This window comes from Mus caroli, unplaced genomic scaffold, assembly GCF_978045245.1.
Source record: "Mus caroli unplaced genomic scaffold, Mus_caroli_1 scaffold_2, whole genome shotgun sequence".
NCBI lineage: Eukaryota > Metazoa > Chordata > Mammalia > Rodentia > Muridae > Mus > Mus caroli.
The window spans coordinates 61,889,612-61,915,978 of record NW_028227257.1 but is presented as its reverse complement, the minus strand read 5'-3'; the positions used below and the strand labels follow the sequence as shown (position 1 = coordinate 61,915,978).

The window sequence follows — 26,367 nt, the reverse complement described above, 5'->3', positions numbered from 1 at the left end:
TTGAGAAGCCATGGAATCTACATGGCATAATTTGCAAGGTGGAAAATAAAAGGGAATTCTAGTGGGCATCATTGGGCCTCTCTCTGTGCCTCACCTACATACACAGAGGCACAAACATGCAGCAAACCTGTGCTTGAGAGGGATGCCTGTTCTCAGAGCCAGAGGAGTATATGTCTTATGGTATATGCCTTTGTACCATGCAAAAGACCAGAGAAGAGTTTGTATTACATTTAGCATCTTCTGCGTAGAACAGTAAGCATGCTGAGCCCTTCTGAGGAGGAGAAAGCAGGACTCCTGTGATGTTATCATTGAGCTCCTCCTGAGAGCTGGTGGCATAGACCTGAACTGTTAGAACAGTGTGCAAGGCTCATGAAAGAGGCAAAACAGGGAGATGTAGGAATGAGAGGACAAGTCCAGGAGTGTGGCAGGCAGAAGTAGCGCAAAGGAAAGGAGAGGAAGGAGAGTAGGGCCTGAGCAGAGCACAGGGAAAGCCAGCAGGAGTCTCTGGGGAGGCGGGGAGCAGAGCCTGGGGGTTGCCCCTGCCCAGGACCACCAGCAGAGAGGTCAGAGGTCACAGGACATTCCAGAGACCAGGAAGTCCATGGGAGAAGACTCATCCAGTGGTCATCACAACCCTCCTCCTTTCAAGTCGGGAAACAGTGCTGAGTTCTGGGTGGGAAGGAAGCAGCTGCTGGACTCTTCATTGTCTTCCAACAGGGAATGATTCATCGCGATTTGAAGCCTGTCAATATTTTTTTGGATTCTGATGACCATGTAAAAATAGGTGACTTTGGCCTGGCCACAGACCATCTAGCCTTCACTGTGAGTAATTTTTTTTTTTAATTAGGCTATGCCTGTAAATGACTTGGGTACCTTAATAACCCTGGAAACACAGAGATGGGATAATGATCTCCTGTGCCCTGCCATGTCTTCCTCTACTGTGAGGCAAGTCTGAAGAGACAGGCTGCAAGTGTGTCTTAGGTTCTGAATCTTAGGGATGTGAAGTTAATTGGTTTATGAACAATGTTTAGGTAAAAGGCATATGAAATAATTTGGCAGTTGGGTCTCCTTACTAGGCATTTGACAAGCTCTGCATCTGAGGAACTTTCCACTGGCTTGCAAAAGTAAGTCTCAGTCCTGGACAAACACTGGCTCTGACACTACTGATTAGTTTAGCATACAGAGCTAATTAATGTGAGGGGTAAGAAACAGTGAGATGAGAGTAAGGAGAGGAGGAGATGCGTGGCCATGTGGAACAGGAAACATTGTAGACCCAGTGCTGTGGCACTGGTGAAGTATTTAATCAGCTAAACCCAGGTATTCAAGACCAACCTGGGCCACATAATAGGACCCCCATCACCCAAAGGAAAATAAAGACTGCATATAACAGTGGCACTCCAGATGGACCCTAGAAGGTCAGTGGGAGTCTAGCAGGCCAAAGTCCAGGGCAGGGCACAGTAAAACCAAGACAAGAATCACCAGCATGAGCTAACAGCCGAGGTGAGCACACTCGGCTATGTGAACATCCCATGTTCTGACTGGCTGAAACTGTGAAGTGTAGAAAAGCTGATGTATAAAGAAGAAGTCTTTGGAAGTTGGGCAGCTTTGAGGGCCAGGGCTCTATTATCATAAGCTAGCTTTTAGGTCCCATGATCTGTAGTAATTGCAGCTTATTCCAAGACTGGTCAGAAAAAGAAAATGGAATTTAGACAGTGACAAGAAGGACCGCCAGGGCTAATTTCGCAGATAAAGTTAGGAGCGGAGAGTGAGGAGATAGAAAAAAGCTGGGAGTGAAAGTAGGTGCCTGTCTTCCCAGGACTCAGAAGGCAGAGGCAGGAGGATCACAAGTTCAAGACCAGCTTAGGTTGCATAGCAAGTTCTAGGCCAGCCAGAGCTGCAGAGTGAGACCCTGACACCACCACAGCAAAGAGATAGAGGAGGAGCAATAAGGACTGGGTCCTGAGCAGAGCAGATAAAGTGTATTGAGAAGTGCTGAAACCAAGCCCGGATGACATGGTGAGATGTTGTCCCCTACTAAAGAGCCCAGTGAGGTGTTGGGAGTAGAGGAGAGGCTCTACAGTCTCAGCAAGCTGCACACAGCCTTATCCCTGCCCTTTGCCCAGGCCTTGTCAGAACTCATGCGTCGGCTATAAAATGTGTGCATTTGGGACCTGCAGCAAAGGAGAACAAAAGGCAAGTGACAGCACCCGGAACATGTCCTCCTGCAAGACCACATCTCCTAGGCCTCCCCCAAATAGTCAGCAACTAGAGACCAAGTACTCAGACGCCCAAGACTTATGAAGGAGATCTCATGCAAACCACCAGACTTGGTTTAGAATGTGACCATTAGAGCTGTGTGAAAGAGGGCAAAACAGTCCAGTGTGTGCTTCAGCAAGGGACAATGGGGCCAAGTTAGTGACCAACCTTTAGGGAAAAAAAAATAGCAAAACTGACGTAGAAGAGGCTGTAGCACTAGGAAAGGTAGAGCAATGTTTGTCACTGTTTTTAATTCTCTTGTGCTTCCTGATAAACAGCTTCTATTCCTGGAGTTTGAGGGATGAACATAAATTGGTTTCTAGAAGAGTCTGGGTGTTTCAGTCCTGAAGAGAGCTGTCCAGTGAATTCATTTTCCTCTTGCTTTCTCTGGGTTTCCGTTGAGCCCTGCATGAATGGGTGAACTAAATATAAAAAATAAGTAAATGTGTTAAGTCAAAAACCAGGTAATAATTATTCTGAGGTCCTTGTTAGCTTTTCAGTCTTCACTTAGAAACAGGTGAGCCATTGCCATGAACTGCTGGAAGACTTTAATCCATCCCCTTTAATCCATGCGTTTAATCTGTATTCACTTGTGTTTAATCCATCCTCACTTGTGTTTTAGGCTGAAGGTAAACCGGACGACCAGGCAGGTGATCGAGTGATTAAGTCAGACCCTTCAGGTAAGCCTTTAGTTCATCCCTGTGTTTAAAAGGAGACCATAAAACTTCTCAACCTGAAATCTGCCTTTTACTTATAAAGACTTCATTCTGAAGCAAATTGAAATTATCCTTTAAATAGTTTTTATGGGAGTTTAAGGTTTTTTTCCTTTCGCTATGTTAATTATTCTTAAGAAGCATAAGCTCTGCCATTAGTAGAACAATGGTGATGATGGTCCCCTGGGGGCCCAAAGTGTTGGTGCTGTAAGGTTACCTCAAACCCAACCTTCCTGGGACTTTATCCAGGCCTAGCCTTCCTCCTGGGGGTGGGGGGACAGCAGATAACAGATCCAGCCCAGCCTCTCTTTTATAAAGAAGCTCTTTTGTTCTGGGCCAGCGAGACAGCTCAGCAGGTAAAGTTGCTTGCCAGGAGCCTGATGACCTGAGGTCAGCCTCTTGAGCCCACAGAGTGGAAGGAGACAATGAACTCCCACAAGTTGTCCTCTGACTCTCACAGACATGCCACAGCGTCCACACATCCACACAAATAAATAAATATAACTAGGGGTTAGGAGGAAGCCCTTTGGTTTGAAGTTTACTCTATCTGGAGCTAGGGGTGTAGCTCACTGCCCCTCACTGGCATGCACAAGGCCCTGGGCTCAGTACTGAGCACTGTGAAACAGCAACACCAGGAATAACTTAGTCCCTGGCTGAAATGCTCCCCTCCCTTCCTCCATAGGCCATTTGACTGGCATGGTTGGCACTGCTCTGTATGTAAGCCCTGAGGTCCAAGGAAGCACCAAGTCTGCATACAACCAGGTACAGTGTGTGTGTGTGTGTGTGTGTGTGTGTGTGTGTGTGTGTGTGCGCACGCGCGTGGGGTGGGGTCTCAGAGTAAGTAACAAGTGTGACCATCAGAACTGTACCATGTAGGGTTTAGTGACCAGCTGAAGTAGGAACAGTCATTCTAGGCAGAGCTTGCAGCAGTGCCCTAGGGCAGCAACGGAAGCTGGCATCGTTGCTGCAGAAGTTGGCAGTTCTTCTCTCCATTAGGACTATGGGAGCTAGCCTCTATGCTGTTCCCCTCCCCCGTCAGGTACATAGGGAACAAGGCAGCCACTGGGAGTAACAGCTGTGTACAGGAGGTCAGAGAGCTGACCCAGTGATGGCGAAACCCATGTTGAGCAGGAAACAATAAGAGAAATGCCCTTAATTAGGATGAGGCCTGTGAAGAATGGAACTGAGTAGCAAGGCAGTAGTGGGGCCTGGCAGGCATTCAGAATTGCTTTCTTCAGCTCTGGGCATCCAACTCTAAGGGCCTTGCACATTCTAGGCGGTACTCCACCATCAAGCTACGTCCTGAAACTCATACAAGGATGCCATTCAGAATAAAGAATGGACAAAGATAAGTGAGGGCTAGGGGTGTGGCTCAGTCGGTAGAGCACTTGCCTGGAAAGTGACAGGCTTGGTCCTATCAGTAGCACTGATAAGCATGGATAGAGCCTGCCAAAGAGGGGAAAGGCTGAAGCAGTGGAATAGCAAGCATCAAGAAAGGGTCGTGGTAAGGTGAATGCACTCTGTACAATAAGTTTAAACAGCGCAAGAGACTAGATCTCAAATGTTCTTACCAGAGAGAGAGAGAGAGAGAGAGGAGGTGGGAGGGATGGCAACTGTGCTAGCAGATAGACATGTTAGCTTCACTGTGATCATCATTTCTCAGTGAAAATTTTGGATGATTTGTTTTTAAAATTATAGGTCTAAAAACTTGTTTCAGAACAGATCTTCATATTTCTCAACTAAACCCCCAAGCTCCTGGAAATGCCATTTTGATATCAGAACTCTCTAAAGGCAATTTCTGTTTTCCCCACAGAAAGTGGATCTCTTCAGCCTGGGAATTATCTTCTTTGAGATGTCTTATCACCCGATGGTGACTGCCTCAGAAAGAATTTTCGTTCTCAACCAACTTCGAGATGTGGGTGTCAGATATATTTGATGAATAAATTTCCAGTATCCTCAGTGGAGATACTGAACTCAAAGCAGGACTTTTTCCTGATATTTATAAAATAGAAGGGGCTATCAATTGTTGATTTAAAAAACAAAACGGTCTTAGCCAGTAGCCCAGGCTAGCCTGAAACATGAGATTCCCCTCTCTTATTCTTCTGAATGCTGGGATTGCAGTGCACGGCCCCAAGCCTGGCTGCCTCCTCTAATTTCAATGACCCATTGTCCAATTCATGGTAAGCTGATCATGCTGTCGTTTTCAGTAAAATGTCTTTGGGACAAGGAGTGTCACCTCATTTAAGTTGCCAGCATAGTGGTTTTGGTAACTAAATTTGTCAGCCTATGTTGTCCTGTGTTCTAGTAAGAGAAAGCACACCCCTGTCAACATGCCCAGTGATGAGGAACAGTTTGGTTTGAGGCGAGCCAGCCTAGGCTATATGACATTCCAGACCTTATCTTCTCACCCCCTCCAAACATAAAGGTTTATATTGGATGGATCTGGTTTTGAGGTACCTAAAGCAAATCTGAATGACCAGAAGTTAAAATGGATCTGAAGTCTGGAGCCAGGTCTCTGTGGTAGAGAATTTGCTAACCCTGGCACACACACAATGTGGCTCTCAGCAGTCACTTGAGCTGTTTTTCCCAGTGAAATTCCCATTCATGTTTTTGAGATAAACCCTTGCCTCAGTTGCTGTTTGTGCTTATAGGGGTGAGTGTTACAGGGAGCCCGGACAAGGGTGCCCATGACAATGGGGCATTAAGAAAGTAGAAAGTAAAGTCTGGGCAATTTGGACTGTTCCTCATGAAACGTGTCTGGAGAGAAGAAGGCAGGCATGGAGGGGCATGCCTACAGTCCCAGCATGTAAGAGAGACGGGGCATGAGTTCAAGGCCAGCCTGGACTACACATGAGCAAGACCCTGTCCGCACTAATAGACCACAGCAGACAAGTGAGTTAGTGCACACACTGAGGATGCTCCTGAGTCAGCAGTGCACACACTGAGGTTGCTCCTGAGTCAGCAGTGCACACACTGAGGATGTTCCTATGAGTCAGCAGTGCACACACTGAGGATGTTCCTATGAGTCAGCAGTGCACACACTGAGGATGCTCCTGAGTCAGCAGTGCACACACTGAGGTTGCTCCTGAGTCAGCAGTGCACACACTGAGGTTGCTCCTGAGTCAGCAGTGCACACACTGAGGATGTTCCTATGAGTCAGCAGTGCACACACTGAGGATGCTCCTGAGTCAGCAGTGCACACACTGAGGATGTTCCTATGAGTCAGCAGTGCACACACTGAGGATGCTCTGTGGACACTTTGGAGAGCAGTCTGTACTTTGGACAGCAGTGTGTGGGTAGCAGTTGCTAAGGCATAGATGAACTGAGGGTGTTTCTGCATGTACCTTAGATGGGATGGACCTAGATGTCCTTGAGGAAGCCCCTTTCTGTAATCTGAAATTGCTTTTTCAATTCAGGAATATGTAAACTATCAGTTACTCTTGTAGATGAGGTCCTGCTCATCAGAAAAGCAGGGAGTCGGAGGAATTGTAAGTGGGATTTGGAGTTGGTGAATTTGCTTTTGGCTTGTTTGTTTCTAAGTCAGGCTTCATGCAGCAGCAGCTGCCTCTGACTTGGCTGTGTCTGAAGCCGCCCGTGACCCGCCCACCTCCGTCTCCACCTCCACCTCCCACCTCCTCTTACGTTGATGATTTCCTGGAATCTTGCCTTTCTTCACCATGTGTTTCACTAAACTGCTTTGTGTTTCTGTGCAACCCTTACACTTAATTTATTCCTTATGCTGACTTTTATTGACAATTACAGTCATGGCAAAAGTCTCTTATTATTATCTTTTATTTAAACTTAAAGGAGGTGATTTGCATAACGGAGGCCATCATTTGGGTAACATCTGCATTAATAGACTGTGTACTGAAGAGTGAGCACAGGGCGTGGAGAAGGTGTCATGTTAGCAAATTTTAATTTGCTCTTTGGTTATCTTACTGTGCTGAATAAAAGCTTTGCCTCTGGCAGCCTGCCAAGCGCTTGCTGATTTGAATATAATACTCTTTTAGCCCACATCGCCCAAGTTTCCAGACGACTTCGATGATGGAGAACATACAAAGCAGGTAATTTGCTGAGGCTTTAATTGCTGGTCTGCAGCCTTGGGTTTTAATTACTGTTTCTCTTAGTTTTCAATTAGAAATCTTCTGCCACTCGTTCTCTTGTGTTCACGGAACACCGTGGGGAAAATATCAAAAGATGGAGGAGCTCTTAAGATGTTACTAGGCTTGAAATGCACTATAAAAGGCCAGGGTTTGACAGTAAATTAACCCACTCCAGAGCTCTTTGTGTATTCAATTGTGCCTTCAAGTGTTACTTGGACCACTAGCTTAGCTGGGAAGAAATGCTTTTACAGCAAATTGCTTTAGATAAAACTTAGGACATACAGGCAAAAAATTATAATCTCTGTTTTATGGTTGAAGTATTCAGGTTGTACAGAAAGGACTATGCTCTCCAGGTGGTCTGCTGTTATAAGGTCTTGGGATTGTTTGGTTTTATAGCACGGGGGAATCAAACCTAGGTCTTCCACATGCTAGGCAAGTATTCCACCACTGAGCAGTAGCTGTTACAGTATTTCAACCATGAAAAATTCTCACATACACCGTAACTATTGGGGGGGAGAGGGGCAGGGAGATGGTTCATCCTACGCTAACACTAGCACCCAAATAATCTGAGAGACCCTAAGTGAGCTGTGTACATCTCTGGCGTCCCTTTCTTCTTTCTGATAGTTGTTTGCTGTGGTGAAACCTTTACTCGTTAATAATCAGGTCATAGGGAAATTTCTTCCTTACACTGACTGTTATTGACAGTGATAGTCAGGGCAAAATTATCTTCTTTAAACTATCAGCATTGAGAACAGGAACATAAACAGAGCATGTCAACATTTGCAAGTTCTTATCAGCTGTGTGTCTGCATGGCCATTCCACTGCACATCTGTAAGACTTCGGGACTGTTAGTGTCTTTTTATTTCTGTTTGAGTGAGTCTCTATACTTCTATAGTGTTTACCATGACACTGTTAAAGGCTAACAGGGCTCATTTGTCCACCTCTATTTAATTAGTGAAGAAGTATTAGAAAACAGGCTGTTACCAGTTCTATTTATCTTGTTAGCTATCTTCCATTTGAATTAGTCATTCGCTGAATTTTTGAGTGTCATAGCTATAAATGCTCACTTCATAGATAGGGTCTCTCTACCCCTAGTTGTCCCAGAACTCACTGTGTAGACCAGGCTGGCCTTGAACTCATAGAGACCCACCTGCCTCTGTTTCCACCAGAAGGGTATTTTAAAAATAAATTAGAGATGTCTTATGAAATCCATCTAAAAATTGAAAATTTCTGTTCTCAAATATTCTGCCAATTTTTTTATAAATTCTTTTTCTAAGCTACAGAATTAAGAATCATGAAGGAACAGGTGTGACGGCACATGTCTTTAATCCCAGCATTCAGGAGACAGAGGCAGATGGATCTCTTTGAGTTCAAAGCATGGTCTATATACTTACTTACTGAGTAGACTGTTTAAATAGAAAAAGGTTTAGGGAACCTTTTAAAGGCTTGTGCTGCTTCAGAGGGCTCTCCACTATGGAGACATAACAAACAATGTAAAGCAAGAGGATTCCAGAGAATAGACTCAGTAAAGAACATAAAAGGAGGGAGAGCGAGGACCAGTGCGCTGTGCGGTACGTAGGTACTAACATTAGACATGGGCTCTATGGTAATTTCTAGATATCTCCTTTTTATACAGTCTTTTGTAGTCATAAGCCTAAGCTCAGCTTCCATGTGCTTTGTTAAGTTAAGGATATTTTTGATCGTTGGTGACAAAGGGGCCTTTCCCTTTCAAGAATGCTCCAGTTACATTCATGCCCAAGTCACAGGGTCATGGGGCACTAATGGCATAATCAGAGATCTCCGAAGTGCCACCTAAGCATAAAAAAAGTACCCTGAGTGACCGCCTATTGGGAGATTCTGAATTTCACCTGCTGTCTCCTTACCAGCTATGTGCCTGTCACGTTGCAGAAATCTGTCATCTCCTGGCTGTTGAACCATGATCCAGCTAAACGGCCCACGGCCACGGAACTGCTCAAGAGTGAGCTGCTCCCCCCGCCGCAGATGGAGGAGTCCGAGCTGCATGAAGTGCTGCACCACACGCTGGCCAACATAGACGGGAAGGCCTACCGCACCATGATGAGTCAGATCTTCTGCCAGCACATCTCCCCCGCCATAGACTACACCTACGACAGTGACATCTTGAAGGTGGCTGAGTCACACATAGCGGGCACTCCTCTTTACTCTTTGATAATTTTTATGTATGTCTATGATACATTCTGATCAAACTCATCTCTCTGCCCTTTCTTATCTTCCTCCCACTCCTAATACCCTTTCTCCTACTAAATGCTTATCTAACCTTCATGTCTTACATTTTTATAGGTTTTTTAAATAACATTTATGTAAGGGGGTGGGACATGCACATGTCATGGTACAGGTGTTGCGGTCAAAGGACAACTTGTAGGAATTATTAGTTCTTTCCTCCCACCATGTGTGCCTCAGGGATTGAACCCAAACTGCCAGGCTAGGCAGCGAGTGCCTTTACCAGCTAAGCCATCCCATGTTCGTATCTCTTTGTTTTGTTTGGGTTTTACCTTGTAATATTCCAGGTTTAACCAGCTATTCCTGCGCTGTAAGTTCTTGGCTTAAATTCCCCCAAAGCCCCAAAAGCACATGCAAAAAGCATGACTGCATAGTTCAGGAAAGAGCCATGCTAGTAATCACTTATTGATTTTGACCCTTCCCACTCTGTGCCCTCCCAAGAGACTGAGAGACAGAGCCCATTTCAGATGTCCAACCTGGGATACCCAAGCGGTCAGCTCTGTATGTGGAAACAATGGCTCCCAGCACCAGCCAAGGCCCAGGAAGCCCAGATGCAGGGTGCCCTGGCTCCCCAGATGCAGGGTGCCCTGGCTCCCCAGATGCAGTGTGCCCTGGCTCCTCAGATGCAGGGTGCCCTGGCTCCCCAGATGCAGGGTGCCCTGGCTCCCCAGATGCAGTGTGCCCTGGCTCCTCAGATGCAGGGTGCCCTGGCTCTCCAGATGCAGGGTGCCCTGGCTCCCCAGATGCAGGGTGCCCTGGTTCCCCAGATGCAGGGTGCCCTGGCTCCCCAGATGCAGGGTGCCCTGGCTCCCCAGATGCAAGGTGCCCTGGCTCCCCAGATGCAGGGTGCTCTGGCTCCCCAGATGCAGGGTGCCCTGGCTCCCCAGATGCAGGGTGCTCTGGCTCCCCAGATGCAGGGTGCCCTGGCTCCTCAGCAGCTCTGCTGCCTCAGCTGGGAAGCATCTTGAGTCTCTAAAAGCTTCCAGATGGTTTCTGAAGAGTCGTCAAGATGCCAGTCTTGGGAACCTTTATTATTTCATTTCTAAAAGTAAAAACAAAAACAAACAAAAACACAGAAGCACCTGAAATAATTTAGAGAAATGTTTTGTTTTTCTTTTCTTTTATTGGATATTTTATTTATTTACATTTCAAATGTTATCCCCTTTCCCGGTTTCCCCTCTGGAAACCCCCTGTCCCATCTCCTCTCCCCCTGCTTCTATGAAGGTGCTCCACCTACCCACCCACCCACTCCTGCCTCCCTGCCCTGGCATTCCCCTACACTGGGGCATTGAGCCTTCACAGGACAAGGGCCTCCCGCCTCCCATCGATGCCTGACAATAGGTGCGGCTGGAGCCATGGGTCGCTCCATGTGCGCTCCTTGGTTGGTAGTTAAAGAGTTGAGTGGGTAGGTAGCCAAGGCTGGCCATCCATGCTGTCTACTTCTATATAGTTAAGCTGTGGTATAATCTTAGAAGATGGAATTTAGAGAAACTATAGATTTATGATCATATGATCATGCGCACCTGTGGCCTTGCAAAGACTGAAGAGGATTGTGGCCAGGCTAGCCTGGGCAATACAGTGAGACCCTGTCTCAGAAATAAGAGCAGAGTTTGACTGTCTAATAATAATCAGATCTGTTTGTAAGACTACAGGTGACTTTATTTTGTCTTTTTGCTTATTTTTATTTCTAAAATTACTATAATAAAATGGAATGAAAAGGAAATCCTTAAGCAAATATACATGTCTCTCTAAATATGTTCAAAGAGACAGTTGCTCAGGACCTCTGCTGAGATCCTGACACTGGGCAGGGCAGCACCCAACACAACTGCAGACGAACATTTTAGAGGAACTCTTGAGTTAGGCTTTGCTGATGACATTTAATCGGTCTCATTTTAGGGCAACTTCTTGATTCGTACAGCCAAGATCCAGCAGCTTGTATGTGAAACCATCGTCCGCGTCTTTAAAAGGCATGGTACGTCCTTCTCTTAAAACCACTCCTCGGCAGTTTTCTAAAAGTCATTAGAAAGTAAAGTGCTTGCACACAAGCATAGCAACCTGAGTTCAGTCCTCAGCACCACTAAAAACCCAGCCATGCCAGCACACATCTGTAAGCCCAGAACTGGGACAGGGGCACAGAGACAGGAAGAGCCCCAAGCTCGGTGGCAGCAGCCAACTCAGGAAGCTCAGGCTCAGTGAGAGCAGCTGAGACACCTGACATCAACCCGTAGCACAAGTGCATGCATACATGAGCAAGCCCATGCACATGTGCACATACCAACACAAACATATACTATGTGGGTATACACACACAGAAGAAAGAAAGAAAGAAAGAAAGAAAGAAAGAAAGAAAGAAAGAAAGAAAGAAAGAAAGAAAGAAAGAAAGAAAGGAAGGAAGGAAATCCAGGTGGCTGTACAAGCCTGTAATTTCAGCACTCAGGAGGCTAAGGCAAGGGGTTTGAAGCCAGCTGAAGCAATATAGTGAGACCAGTCTCAATGAAAGAGAAAAATTACTATTGGTAGATTTTGGTTTGACTATATATTAAAATCCACTTATAAGCAGTTGGCCCAGCTTGTTGAGGAGAAACTGTTTGATTATCCCAACCTTGCTACTTAATACAGTTGACTCATGGAGCCCAAAGTCTGACTAAATCAACAGACTTAGCCCAGGTCAGCTTTCCATGTATCCATCTGGAACATTATTAGCCAATATTGGGAGCCAATGTTGGCTCTCAGTGTCCCAGCAGCAGCTCACTCACCTGTGTGCTTGTGTGTGTTTCGGGTTAAGAACCTGAGGCTCAGTCTCTTTGTATTTTGGTATAGGCGCTGTCCAGCTGTGCACCCCACTGCTGCTTCCCCGAAACAGGCAAATATATGAGCACAACGAAGCGGCTTTGTTCATGGATCACAGCGGCATGCTGGTGATGCTTCCGTTCGACCTGCGGGTGAGCTGGGATGCTGCTCTGTTAAAGACTCGCCCCTCCCAGACACCCCCACTTCAGCCTTATACTGGGGAGCCACATGTAGGAAAAACCTAATCAGAGTAAAGGCAGTGTTAGAGTTCAGCAAGTGTCTGACCCCATATTGCAGTGCTGAGGTCCACAGAGCACCCTACAGCAAGTCAACCTCAGCTCGGACAGAGGAATGTCGTTCACTCGCCAGCTAGCTCTTCAGTAAAACCCCAAATGTCCGCTGTCTAGAGAAAGCAATGTTAAAACAGCTAATGGGTATGCTGAGTTTTGTCCATGTTCTCTTTCCTGTGATCGCCAAAGCTTTCTTAGCCAGCAACAACTTTAGTCTTTCACAGCCTTAACTGCTAGCAAACCCACCATTTTCCTCTAGACCTGAGGAAAACGTGCAGTGAGTATGAGAGTTGGGGTTCTGTCCCTAATGCACAGAAGGCACTTGCAACCAAACTCGAGGAGAGAGTGTGTACTTAGCACGTGCAGTGCCCTGGGTGCAATCCTCGGCACCAAACCATCTTTAAAAGTACAAATGGAGGGCTGGTGAGATGGCTCAGTGGGTAAGAGCACCCGACTGCTCTTCTGAAGGTCCAGAGTTCTAATCCCAGCAACCACATGGTGGCTCACAACCATCCGTAACGGGATCTGGCGCCCTCTTCTGGAGTGTCTGAAGACAGCTACAGTGTACTTACATATAATAAATAAATAAATCTTTAAAAAAAAAAAAAAAAGTACAAATGGAGGCATAAAGGAAGCATACGGCCAGGCGGTACGTAGACAGGAAATGAGTTAAACTTCCAGAGGGTTGGGGGTATGGCAAGATATATGTGCTGTGCATACATGTTTAACTTTACTTGGAAGGTACAAAAATGTTTATATTATTCAGACATGACCAGAGCTGTTGAGACTACTAATGGCTAACTTTTTAGAAAAGTAATAAAAGAATGAAATGAATGAAAATTTACAAATTTATTTTTTTGAAAAATGTCTATATGTGTATCTATGTAAGTGTGTGCTACATGTGTGCACATGCCTACCGAGGCAGAGGAGGGCATTAGATCCCTGGAGCTGGAGCTATCAGCATTGTGGATCATCCCTCATGAGTGCTAAGAACAGAACTCAGGCCCTCGGGAAAGCAAGAAGCCTCGTAACCACTAAGCCTTGAAATTTTTCAAAATTTGATTCTCATTCCATAGTCTATGAAATGACAGTTCCACCTTTAGGGTTTTGTTTTTTTGTTTTTTTTTTTTTTTTTGAGTAATACAGTATATGAATCTTAAAAGGATATTTATGTAATTGTATCAAAAAATGAAACCCATCATGTTTGTCTATAGGAGAATAGTTAACTATATGTCATCGATATTATGGAATATTAAGAAGCTATTAAAAATGTAGCTGGGCATAGTGGCCTATACCTGTAACCTCAACAGCTGGAAGTTCAGGAGAATCACAAGCTTGAGGCGAGTCCACATTATGTACTGAGACCCATTTTAGACAAATGGGGAGCTGGGGAGATGACTCAGTAGTTAAGAGCACTTAATGCTCTTGCCGAGAACCTTGATTCAGTTCCTAGAATCCACACAGAGTAGTTCAGAACTGCCTACAACTCCAGTTAACACCCTTTTCTGACTTCTGTGGACTTGCACTCAGGGACACACACATACATGTAAAGTAAATCTATCAAAAGACTACAGCTAAACTTGTCTGTATATCAAATATTCATATATGTAAGGGTGAATACACACACATATTAGTATATCTTATCTGTAAACATGTCCATAATATATTGATAGCTTAAGAAAAATAAGTTCTGAAGAAACTCTAAAATCCCACTTTTTTTGTAAAGAAAGGTTTCTAGAACTGAGAGAAACTTGTGCGTGGATGAGTTGCTGTATGTGCTGCACGCACTTGGAATATGTGTTCAGTGAACTCACTCTTACTCATGGGTGAGCCACCATGCACATCAGCCTGTCTTGGCATCTCCAAAAAGTAGGGTGTCAGGGAGTATCTCAAAGTCCTAGGAGGAAGAATACAATCAAGGCATTTACCTTTTTGCTTTTCTTTTCTTTTTACTTTTTATGGCTTGTTGCAAAACAACTTTTGCTTTTAAGATGTAAGAGAATTTTTTTTCCAAATAATTATGTGCATGTGTGAGAGAAATATGGGGGGAGAGGAAGGAAGGTAGGGGAGGAGGGAGGGACACTGCTCATGGGTGAGGGGTGCTTGGAGTGGAGCTCAGGACCTCATTTATATGAAAGCAAGGATTCTGCTGGTGAGCACCACTCCCAGCTTTCCTTCTATATTTTTGGCTTCTGTTTTTCTTTTAAATAAGCAAAGTAGCTTGGAATTATTGCTTGACAGAGGTGAATAAACAGCCCATCACCATTGGGCTGTTAGGAAAAGAGCAGCGGTCCGGAGGATACGTAGCTGCACTCTGATTACTAGAGGGTACTAGGGGCAGGTCATTAAACATGAGCTCCCTTTCCATAACAGAATTTCCTTGGGCTGGAGAGATGCCTCAGCAGTTGGGAGCACTGACTGCTCCTCTAGAGGACCCAAGTTCAATTCCCAGCGCCTACGTGGCAGCTCACAGCTGTCTGTAATGATAGTTCTAGGGGATATGCATATGCATGCAGACAAAATACCCATACATAAAATAAATAATTTCCTCTAAGAGACCGATATGGAACTCAGGAACTTTATTCACCATAAGAGAAAGCACTCACTCATTTTGACTGTTATTGTAAATGAGAATTTTTAAAAATGTACTAGAGTGTATGTGAGAGAACAAAAAGAATTGTGTAGAAATGTGCATGTGGAAGCAAGGAAACAGCTTTGCGGGGCTGGCACACCAGAGACCAGCCCAGGAAGGAGAACATTACCCACGATAGGCTAGGCCTCTCCTGAATCAAACATCAATCAAGAAAATGGCTGAACCTGTGTCCACTGAAAACTAGCCAGCATGCATGACAAGTCTTACTACCCTCTAAGTCATCTCTCTAACCCATAAACTACACCTTAAAAATCTCAACAAACCAGTAACCTATGCATATTTCAAATGAGCATGATAAAATATGACCATGTTTTCAACAAAAAAGAAGAATGTTTCACAGCCCTCAGAAATGCAGTGAGCAGAGTCTGCAGTAGAGCCTACTGCAGCTGAAGCACACATGAGCATCCCAAGTGTGCATGCTCTCGGGGTACGGTCACATGCTGCTTAATGGCTAGGGTATACTTTTTAAAGAAATGCATCAGCAGCTATTTCATCATTGTGCTGACATCATAGGGTGTGCTGGCTGGGCAGTTGGTTCTGACCTCACTATTAAATGGGTGCCTGACCTTAAAGTGATGTGTGGGTTCTAGCCCAGCAAAGCTGTTTTAAAATCTAAAAGAATGTAGTACTTGGCACCTCATGATGCGGGTCTTTAAAACTTTCTTTCAGGTCCCTTTTGCAAGATATGTGGCAAGAAATAACATACTGAATTTAAAACGGTAAGGTGTATTGTGCACCCTGCATTTGGTAGATGTGGGAATGAAATCAGACAAAGGTGGGTGGGAGGTTTTGTTTTTTTCTTCTGAAACTTTCATACAGGAAAGACTTCTGGGGTTGAAGTGTTGAGCAGCATGTGTCAGGGAGCCCAGCCCCAGGGCTCCCTTGTCCTCAGCTGACTAGAATGTCTTAAGACATCTTTAGAAGAAATGAAGCAATCATGTCTCCTGACAGGCCTGCTGTATATTCTGTGCTTTCTACATGGCCCCAGGCAACATAACTAATGATGTTTTCAAGTGGTTACTTGGGGAGGGAGGACCTGGCTGTTGTTGATCTCAAATGGCTGCTTTTAAGGTTTAATTGGAGGGACAAATGGCCAGTGGTCTCTGTGGATTCCTTATGCAGGTAACTAAATGAAAGTTCCTTGTAAAGAATGGGATGATCCAGCAAGAACAGCCAGTGCTGAGAGCTTGGTGTTCAGATACTGCAGGGGTCAGACTCTCAGATCGTCATCAATTACAACCAAAATGCTGTCAGTGGGGCACACCATGTCACATTTCTCTCTCTATGCGCTATGAGGCCACAATTACCAGTCAGTCCTAAAGCATGGACAGTTCTGTGTAGAAAGCCATCACTTAATGTCATTTGGTGTAATATCTTTTTCTCTATCAGACATATGTAAAAAAAAAAAATTAACAGTACAAGGCTGGAACCTGGGGTATAGATTATGAATGAGGCAAAATTGGTTGGGTTCAAACATGACTTTGAACTGTTGAGCACAACACAGATTTTTTTTTTAACTTCATTTCTTTGTCCAACAATTCCTCATACGTATTTATTTCCAATAAGCAGCGATCTAAGAAAGCTGGTTCCTTCCTCCAGATACTGCATAGAGCGGGTGTTCAGACCTCGGAAGTTAGACCGATTTCATCCCAAAGAACTCCTGGAATGTGCATTTGATATCGTCACTTCTACCACCAACAGCTCTCTGCCCACTGCCGAAACCATCTACACCATCTATGAAATAATCCAGGAGTTTCCTGCACTTCAGGTTCCTTCCCGCTCTGTCATGTGTTGCCTTGTCCTGCTAGTGTAGGCAGAGGGACCCATACCCACTGCTGCCTCTTGCTGAGTGCTGGAGCAGATCATGGCTTTTCTGAAGCAACTGCAGAGTTTGAGGATGACACTTTGAGCTTCATCTTGGACTTGGGCTTCTAACCTGACAGAATTGGTTTGTTGGGGGTGGGCCGAGTTTTTTCTCTACCCATCCTTACAACGTTCAGGAATGAGGCTGCTTCCTACCATGCTCTTGGCGCACTCCTGCCCTGGTGAGGACCTCAGTGCTCCCCCTCATCTCACTGTCAGCTACCCAGTGTCCCTTCCCACCAGCTCTTCCTCTCCAGCTCTGAAGGGGACTGCTTGCTGCTCTCCTCACAGGCCTGCCATCCCCACTGTTGGTCACGGATGTTCACATTCCAGAAAATCTTCTCTCATCCAGCCATGGGTCAGACCTTTTCCCAGGAAGCCTCCAGAGTTGGCTGGCTGGTCACACTTTAGTCTCGACCCTCACAGCTCTTGACATGAGGCAGCTATGTGATCATTAATTTTTTTTTTCTCCAAGCACAGTGTGCTCATTCAAGGTAGAGCCCCTGGGCCACTTCTCCCTGTAGCCAGCTGTCCCGGCACACCTGTGAGCACTCAGTAACTCACTGCTGTGGCCAAAGGGAATGATGACCGTTAACAACCTTCTGCTTGCAAGTCGGTTACCACTGATCTGACTCCTTGTTTCTCCATCTGTGTGTGCTCTTTTAGGCTCTTTAACTTAGTTGAAGACCAACCCGTGTATTTTTATGAATATTATAAAAGTATTACATTCTTCAACTGTAACATTGAAGATAATGGATATGAAAGATAAGCCAAACTGTAGTGACAATTGACTTTAATCCCAGTACTCAGAAAGCAGAGGCAGGTGGATCTCGGTGAATTCGAGGCCGTCCTGGTCTACAAAGCAAGCTCCAGGACAGCCAGGGGTATACAGAGAAACCCTGTCTCAGTAGATAGATGAATAGATGGCCAGGAAAGAAAGAAAAATGAACCAGGAAAGAGAATGCTATACTTTAGCTCTCCTGTGGTGGTAGGAAAATAAATTAATTACCAGATTTCATTTGGCCACATACTTGTATTGCTTTTATAATGAAAATAACAGTATTTTTCTCTCTATTCTAGGAAAGAAATTACAGTATTTACTTGAACCATACGATGCTTCTGAAGGCAATACTCCTACACTGTGGGATCCCAGAGGATAAGCTCAGCCAAGTCTACGTTATTCTGTATGATGCTGTGGTGAGCACTTCATTTCTCTGACTCGATGTTGAAGGGTAATAATAATACTAGCCCATGAATATTCTCAAGCAACCATAAAACTACATGGAGAATTTCATCTCTCTTCATCTTTGCTCTAATGTGACAGAAGCAATTGTGTTTAAGATTTATTTTTATTGTTTCTAATTATGTGACCGTGGGGGAGGTAACTGTGTGGACGGTCTGTGGTTAACGCAGAATGAATTGGGATTTTCATTAATGTTATATATTTTTTTAATACAGGGAAGCCTTGCCTAGTTTTCATTCATCTGGCAGATTGGCTTCGAGGGTTCCGACTTTACTGGCTGTTTTCTAGGGGTTTGTTTCTTCCTCACAAAGTGCTGCTGCTGCTGGGCCGTGCTGGGTTCAACAGAATGCAGATGGGGCACTGGCAGAATGAAGGGACTGGGAGGGAAGGCTGGAGGTCACTGTATTGCTTTTGTTTCCAGGAGGACTTCTGGGATTTGAGACAGGGTCTCACTATGTTTACCAAGCTGGCCTTGAACTCACAAAGGCCTGCCTTGGCCTCCCAAGAACTAGGCATCACTCATGTTCCCTTTCTCTTCTCCATCAGACAGAGAAGCTGACTAGGAGAGAAGTGGAAGCTAAATTCTGTAACCTGTCCTTGTCTTCTAATAGCGTAAGTACCTTCTAATGGCGTGTTTGCCACTGTCTCTACCATTTTACGGTGTCAGAAAATGTCACCACGTTTCTGTAGCAGTGCGGTAGCAAGCAACACACATCTGCTGCTCACAGATGCAGCTTCCCCCTTGAGTGTTGGTGCCATGGCAACCACTGGGATTGGAAGAGAGAGACTGGTGCTGTGATCAGAGTGTGTCCTTCTGTGTGTCCTCCACATGCGGAGTCCCGCTCTTCCTTGATTACTGGGTTCTTTCACATCCCTTGTAAAGCCTGAGCTTGATACAGCCTCCTGCAGAGCAGGCTCAGCTCTACGATGCCTCTTCCAAAACAAGCCATGTGGAACCAGGGTACAGATTTCTGCAAATCCTTCTAAACAGCCTAAGCTCGCCCAAGGTCTTCTACTCTTCAGAACAGAATTGTGGCTCTTACCTTCCTAGAAGATTTCCTACCTCTAAAATCTTCTTGGTAAACAGGACAACTGTGTTCTCTCTACTGATGTTATTTAATCCAAATCTTTGGCACAATGGCCCACACTTAACAGAATGGCTAAACAGCAGAAGAAAACAGAATTTTGTGTATTTTCTCCATATTTTTTTAGGTATTTTCTTCATTTTCATTTACATTTCCAATGCTATCCCAAAAGTCCCCCCATGCCCTCCCCCCCATCCCCTACCCACCCACTTCTTGGCCCTGGCGTTCCCCTGTACTGAGGCATATAAAGTTTGCAAAACCAACGGGCCTCTCTTTCCACTGATCTTCTGTATCTTCTGATACATATGCAGCTAGAGACACGAGCTCCGGGGGATACTGGTTAGTTCATATTGTTGTTCCACCTATAGGGTTGCAGATCTCTTTAGCTCCTTGGTTACTTTCTCTAGCTCCTCCATTGGGGGCCCTGTGATCCATCCAATAGCTGACTGTGAGCATCCACTTCTGTGTTTGCTAGGCCCCAGCATAGCTTCACAAGAGACAGCTATATCAGGGTCCTTTCAGCAAAATCTTGCTAGTGTATGCAATGGTGTCAGCATTTGGAGGCTGATTATGGGATGGATCCCCAGGTTGGTTTTAATTTTCTTTTTTTCTTTTTTTTCTTTTTTTGTTTTTTGATTTTCTGTTTGTTTGGTTGGTTGGTTTGGTTTGGTTTGGTTTGGTTGGTTGGTTGGTTTTTCGAGACAGGGTTTCTCTGTATAGCCCTGGCTGTCCTGGAACTCACTCTATAGACCAGGCTGGCCTCGAACTCAGAAATCCGCCTGCCTCTGCCTCGCAAGTGTGCCACCACTGCCCAGCTTGGTTTTAATTTTCTTTTGTGGTGTTAAAAATTCAACCTAGAGTCTCGCATACTAAGCAATTACATTCTTCACTAAACCCAGCCCCAAGAAAAAAAATGTTTTTATGTTTCAAACTTTTCCAGAAGCAACTGGGCATGGTGATTCATGCCTTTAATCCCAGTACTTAGGAGACAAAGACCTTAGTTTGAGGCTAGCCTGGTCAACAGAGCAAGTTCCAGGACAACCAGTGCTACACAGAAAAACTGTCTCCAAAAATCAAAAAATAAATAAATAAAAATAAGTTAAAAAAATTTAAGTTGCTGTGCAGTGGTGGCTCACGCCTTTAATCCCAGCACTTGGGAGGCAGAGGCAGGTGGATTTCTGAGTTCAAGGCCAGCCTGGTCTACAGAGTGAGTCCCAGGACAGCCAGGGCTACAGAGAAATCCTATCTTGAAAATCTAAATAAATAAATAAATAAATAAATAACCTTCCCAGAAGCTTTACAGCCCTTCCTTGATCTCAAACTTCATCCCATGATCTTTGGTGGTAACAAAATTCACAGGTTCAATAAACTAAAATATGATTGTGGACAGGGCAAGTAGAGTCGCTTAATCCCTAGACAGTTACTGTATGGCTGGCACAGTGCCTGGACATAGAAGAATAAGAGAGGATCTTCACAAATATCTGCCCTCGACTGTTGTGGCCCGCCCGCAGTCCACAACACGAACGGTTCGCTGAGAAAGGCAGTTCAGGCTGAAAAGAGAGGAAACTAGACGGGGCGGAAGAAAAGAATGGAGCCAAGACAAATCCTGATCAAGACTCAATTTTATTAATTCCAGACACTCAGTTAATAAAGGAAGGGGGAGGGAACCCAATTTCCCGCCAAGTAACTCAGGGTCCAGTAGCAGGACGAACACGTGTGTGACTCCAGGCAGCAAAGGCAGGTTCCAGCAGTGGGCGTGGCAGGACGAATGAGCCGGTAGCTCCACCCTTGAGCAGGCAGGTTCCAGGCTGGGGGGAAGGGAGGCCACATTTCCCCCCATTAGATAACAAAACAAAAATAAAAAAAGGGGGTGGCCTGAGGCAGAAAAATTATCTATGTTCAATAGTTCTGCCTGAGTTCTTAGGGCTAAAGAAAAAACCTGTTTCCGTGGGATTCCCTAACTTTTCTAATGGTAAACTGTATCTGGCTAAGACTGTCTTTAAAGCACTGACTGAATAGCAGCGCTGGGCTGTAGGCTCTGACTTTATAATGCTAATTAGTACTGAATAGGTAGCTACCTGTTTGCATTAAGTAGGGCGTTGGTACCCTAGCTGAGTTTAACTAAACGATTTTAGAATAACACTGAGCTGATAATTCTCTGTAATTTTGGGTGACAGGCAGGGGAACAGGGAGAAGGGGTGAAGACTGGCTGGCTCCTAGTACAAGGCCAATTGGCTTTTTTATTTTTTGGGTGGGAGGCAGTGAAGGGCTTGCCCTTACGACAGCAAGGTCTCCAATCTCTCTCTCCCCTATTAATTAAGTTTAAATAGGCAATGCTTAACAGAGGTGATTAAATGATTCTTTTTATCCATAGATGAGTGGGCCTTTAACCTTGACTTGGGTGGACATTGACCTGATTCCTCTTGTGAGCATTGTAACAACTCACATCTGTGGCTCTTGGTATCTTTTGGGGAGGGGAGGCAGAGCCTTAAGTATTTTTGGTTTTTAGCTGGAGTCAGATACCAACCTCTTTTAAATCAGGTGTGTCACACAGGGAACTCAGAAACGGTCAAGCTGGACTTTTCCTCTGTAGTAATCTCCTGCGCCAAGCGGTACCCATACCGTATTCATATGATTATGAATCAGTAGCGCAATTCTGAGTTATTGCGAGGTCTCTATATGAGACTTGTTAACCTCAGATTTAGCAAGGCCAAGATAAGAATTATGTCAGTATTAACACCATTAATTTTGGTTAAAATAGGAGCTGAAAGTCTTTCTTCTTTATCCCTGTTATTCTCAGTAGCCTGAGGAACTAAGGACACCTTGCAGTAACAGCAAGGGTGAAAAGCCAGAGGCCAGCTAAGGGACTAAGCCCATCTCTATCAAAATAAGAACTAATCTTTGTAAATATATATGAAATTTTTACTTCCCTAGCTCTCTTGGTAAATCTAGATCTTATCTTAGACTGAAAAGCCACAAGCTGGGATGTCCTTTGAAGGGAGATTAGCAGTACCACCTGTTTGCTCGTAGGGGCGGAGAACCGGAGAATGTAGATTGACCTGCTTGAGAGAAGGAAGAATTCTAAACAATGAGAGTGTAGCAATGTAAATTTTCTGTTCGGAGAAGTCAAGGTACTTTATTTAGATGCAAATTGTAAAGCTAAAGTTAATCTCTGGCCTCTTGTAGGGGAATTGGCTCAGAGGAAAACAGTTTTTCTGAGAGCTTCCACTCCCAGCACAAGAGGAATTTTAGTCTTTAGAATGATACTTACGAGGAGAGACAGAATCTGTGTTTACCTGACGAATTAATCTCTCTGGTAGCCACCGTGCTTCATCTTCATCTCGTGAAAAAACACAAACCGAGCCTCTTTTCCAGATTAGAACTGGATTTGGACCCTTTTATTTATTAGTCAGGGCGTCCTTCTATTTTACCAATGCATAAGAATTAGAAGTAACTGGGTGCCAGTGGCGTTCCGCTGCAGACTGACCTTTAATGTCAGTTTGCAAAAAGTTTAGGACAAATAAGGTAAAGGCAAGATGAGCCTTTGGTGACCTTGGGGGATATAGATGCCCCTCTTTTGTTTTAAAAAGCCAATTTTTTAAGGTGTTATGAGCACGTTCAACTATTCCTTGTCCCATGGGGTTGTAAGGAATTCTAGTTTTATGTTTGATACCGAATTCTTTACAGAATGTAATAAAGTTTTTACTAGAATAAGATGGCCCGTTATCTGTCTTAATGAGCTTAGGCAACCCCATGGTATTAAAGGCTTGTAGGCAATGATCAATTACGTTTTTTGAAGCCTCCCCTGTATGCAGGGAAGCAAAGAGAAATCCTGAACAGGTATCAATGCAAACATGTATATATTTTAGTTTTTTAAATTCTGCATAATGGGTTATATCCATTTGCCAAATATGATTAGGCATAAGGCCTCTAGGATTGACTCCTAGATGTGGCACTGGAGATAATGTAATACATTTAGGACATTGTTTTACAATCATTCTTGCTTGCTCCTTAGTGATCTTATGGCGGAGCCTTAGGGTGTGGCTAGAGAGGTGAAACCTTTTATGATCACGTTGGGCCAGAGCAACAGGATTTGAAACTAAAGCTTCTCCTATTAGAGCCCTGTCAATGCGATCATTACCCTCGGCCAGAGGCCCAGGAAGACCAGAGTGAGACCGTATGTGGCCAATATAAAACGGATTTTTCCGGGCAAGAATGATGTTTTGCAATTCTGAAAATAAGGATCCTGATGGCGTATTGAAGTTAAATGTGCCACAGGTTTCCAATAAGGGTACTGATTGAGCAACATATAAACTGTCAGTAAAAATATTAAAAGCCTCATGTACAGACTGAAAGACCTTTAGCACTGCTGTTAATTCGGCTAGCTGAGCCGAGAGACCAGGAGTCTCTACGATAACCTGTTGATCATTAATAAGATATCCAGCTCGCCCTTTAGAGGAGCCATCAGTAAAAATCAATAGAGCATTATTTAAAGGCTGTAAATAAGTCATCTTAGGAAATATCATATCATGTACATTTAAAAATTTTATTAACCTATCTTGAGGGTAGTGGTTGTCTATAATTCCATTAAACCCTAGTTGTGCAAGCAACCAATCTGTACTATGCTGTTTCAGCCAAGTGTCTTGACTTACGCTGTAAGGCTGAACAATGATATCTGGCTCTTTTTCGAAATAAGTCAATGTTTGCCTTCTTTCAGTGATAATCATCTGAGCCACTGCTTCGTGATATGGCAAGATATTACGTTTGGGAGAAATCCTTGAATGTATCCACATTATAGGAAATTTTTGCCATAGCAGTCCCGTAGGCACATGAGTCGTATTGAAAATTAACAGGTGCAGCGGCAGGGAGTAATCTATATAGGTAACGAATTGCTCTTTAATAGACTTTTCCACTAGTTGTAAGGCCAGCAATCCTTCTGAGGTTAGGGATCTAGGGGAAATGGGATCAGAACTCTCTTTAAGAATATCAAATAAAGGTTTTAACTCCCCTGTAGTAAGCTTTAAATAGGGGCGAAGCCAGTTAATATCACCCAACAATTTTTGAAAATCATTTAAGGTCTTTAAGTTATCTCTACGAATAACGATCTTTTGGGGAAAAACAGCTTGATCAGTGAGTTTAAAACCCAAATAATTATAAGGATCCTGAGTTTGTACTTTTTCAGAAGCAATTTGTAATCCCTTATCAGCTAGGGCTTTTTGTAAACCTTTATAACACAAAAGCAATTCTTGGGGGTCCTTTCCTGCCATCAAGACATCATCTGTGAAATGAACGATGTAAATATTTGGCCATTGTTGTCTAACAGGCTGAATTGCTTTCGCCACAAACCTTTGACATAATGTGGGACTATTAGCCATCCCCTGCGGGAGGACTGTCCATTGATATCTTTTCATGGGTTCCTTGAAATTTACAGAAGGAACACTAAAAGCAAATCTCTCACAATCCTTTGGATGCAAAGGGATGGTAAAGAAACAATCTTTCAAATCTATAACAATCTTATAATATCCCTTAGGAATGGCCACTGGGGAGGGGAGCCCCGGTTGTAAGGTTCCCATAACTACCATGGTCTCATTAACTTTTCTTAAATCTTGTAACAGTCTCCATTTTCCAGATTTCTTTCTGATAATGAAAATGGGTGTATTCCAGGGAGAGTGAGACTCCACCAAATGTCCTGCTTTTAACTGCTCCTGCACTAGCAAAGAAGCGGCCTCTATTTTTTCTTTAGGTAAAGACCACTGATCTACCTACACCGGAATATCATTACGCCATTGAATTTTTTCCGCGTGGGATGCAGGCAAGATAGTGGTTGCTATTGAAAATACTTTAAACCTCTCATGTTAGAGTGGGGTTTAAGATCCTCAAAGGTCTTAATTCCCTGTCCTTTTTTTACTAGTTCACGACCAGGCAGGAGTCCCTGCCTGAATGTCTGCTCAGTCACCATCTCCTTAGAACTGCACAGAATAACACCCATCTGTGACAACAGATCTCTTCCCCACAGGGTCACAGGCAAATTTGACATAACATACGGCTGAATCTTTCTTGATTTCCCTTCCTCATCTCTCCAGGTTAGCAATTTGGAACTACGTTTTGGGTTACTGGCGTACCCAATTCCTTGAAGATGAGTTAAGGAAGCAGTCAAGGGCCAGTTTGAGGGCCAGTCCTGCCCTCTTATAATTGTTACGTCGGCCCCGGTATCTATTAATCCTTCAAAGCCTTTTCCATCAAGAGTCAATTTAAGGTTAGGTCTCTGATTTGTGATAGATTTCACCCAATTTACACCCGAGGAGTCAAAATTATTTTGTCCTTCTTCACTTTTAAAGAATCTATACAGTGACTGGCGTAAAGGGATCAAAGTAAGTTGAGCAATTTTTTGATTAGCAGGTATAGTTATAACACCACGAGGGCAAGCGGCTATGATTTTAAGTTCTCCCTCATAATCATTATTTATAACACCTGGAAAAATCTGCAGGCCTTCTACAATAGAACTGCTACGTTCCAAGAGAAAGCCACAGGTTTCTGTGGGCAGTGGTCCGAAGACTCCGGTAGGCAGAGTTTGGACTCCCATTTCTGGGGTTAATACTGCGTGGACAGTGGAACAGAGGTCCAGTCTTGCATTTCCTGGGTTTGACCTGACAAGTTCAAGAACTGATTTTGTTGGCTGGGCAGCAGATTTATGGCCCCATAAGCTGTCCTCTTTGAGTAACTCGGGGCCTGGGGCTGACCCCTTTCCTCGTTTCCCAGCACCGGGCGGCTCAAAACCCTTGGTTTATGTTTACAATCTTTTGCCCAGTGGCGGCCCTTCCCACACTTGGGACATATTCCTGGGGTACGGCCTGTTTGTCTACCCTTGGCGCCCTTGTTCTTAGGACAATTACTTCTAAAATGATCCAAACTTCCACAATTAAAGCATGCATTATTTCCTCGTTTCCTCGAGAACATTGCTTGCGCGTGGGTTCCCTGCGAGAACTCGCAGGAAGGCCCGATGTCTGTGCAAAGACGGACATATCTCGCCAAATCTGTCTGTCCCTTATGCGGTTGAATTGCAGCTCGGCAAGTTGCGTTAGCATTCTCATAAGCCAGCTGCATAACAAAGG

General features: G+C 44.4%; 1 protein-coding gene across 3 annotated transcripts in view; it reads left to right on the top strand.

Moving 5' to 3' along the window:
* Eif2ak4 (eukaryotic translation initiation factor 2 alpha kinase 4) overlaps positions 1 to 26,367 on the top strand; it is a 94,970-nt gene that overhangs the window by 51,264 nt on the left and 17,339 nt on the right. For all 3 annotated transcript variants that reach the window (XM_021183477.3, XM_029471630.2, XM_029471631.2), the window contains 12 exons: positions 718 to 822; positions 2,879 to 2,936; positions 3,652 to 3,731; positions 4,783 to 4,884; positions 6,980 to 7,033; positions 8,981 to 9,217; positions 11,228 to 11,303; positions 12,152 to 12,273; positions 15,734 to 15,783; positions 16,664 to 16,832; positions 18,008 to 18,124; positions 18,717 to 18,782. In XM_021183477.3, coding sequence (XP_021039136.1) covers positions 718 to 822; positions 2,879 to 2,936; positions 3,652 to 3,731; positions 4,783 to 4,884; positions 6,980 to 7,033; positions 8,981 to 9,217; positions 11,228 to 11,303; positions 12,152 to 12,273; positions 15,734 to 15,783; positions 16,664 to 16,832; positions 18,008 to 18,124; positions 18,717 to 18,782 — 1,236 coding nt within the window. The remainder of the gene's footprint in view (positions 1 to 717; positions 823 to 2,878; positions 2,937 to 3,651; positions 3,732 to 4,782; positions 4,885 to 6,979; positions 7,034 to 8,980; positions 9,218 to 11,227; positions 11,304 to 12,151; positions 12,274 to 15,733; positions 15,784 to 16,663; positions 16,833 to 18,007; positions 18,125 to 18,716; positions 18,783 to 26,367) is intronic.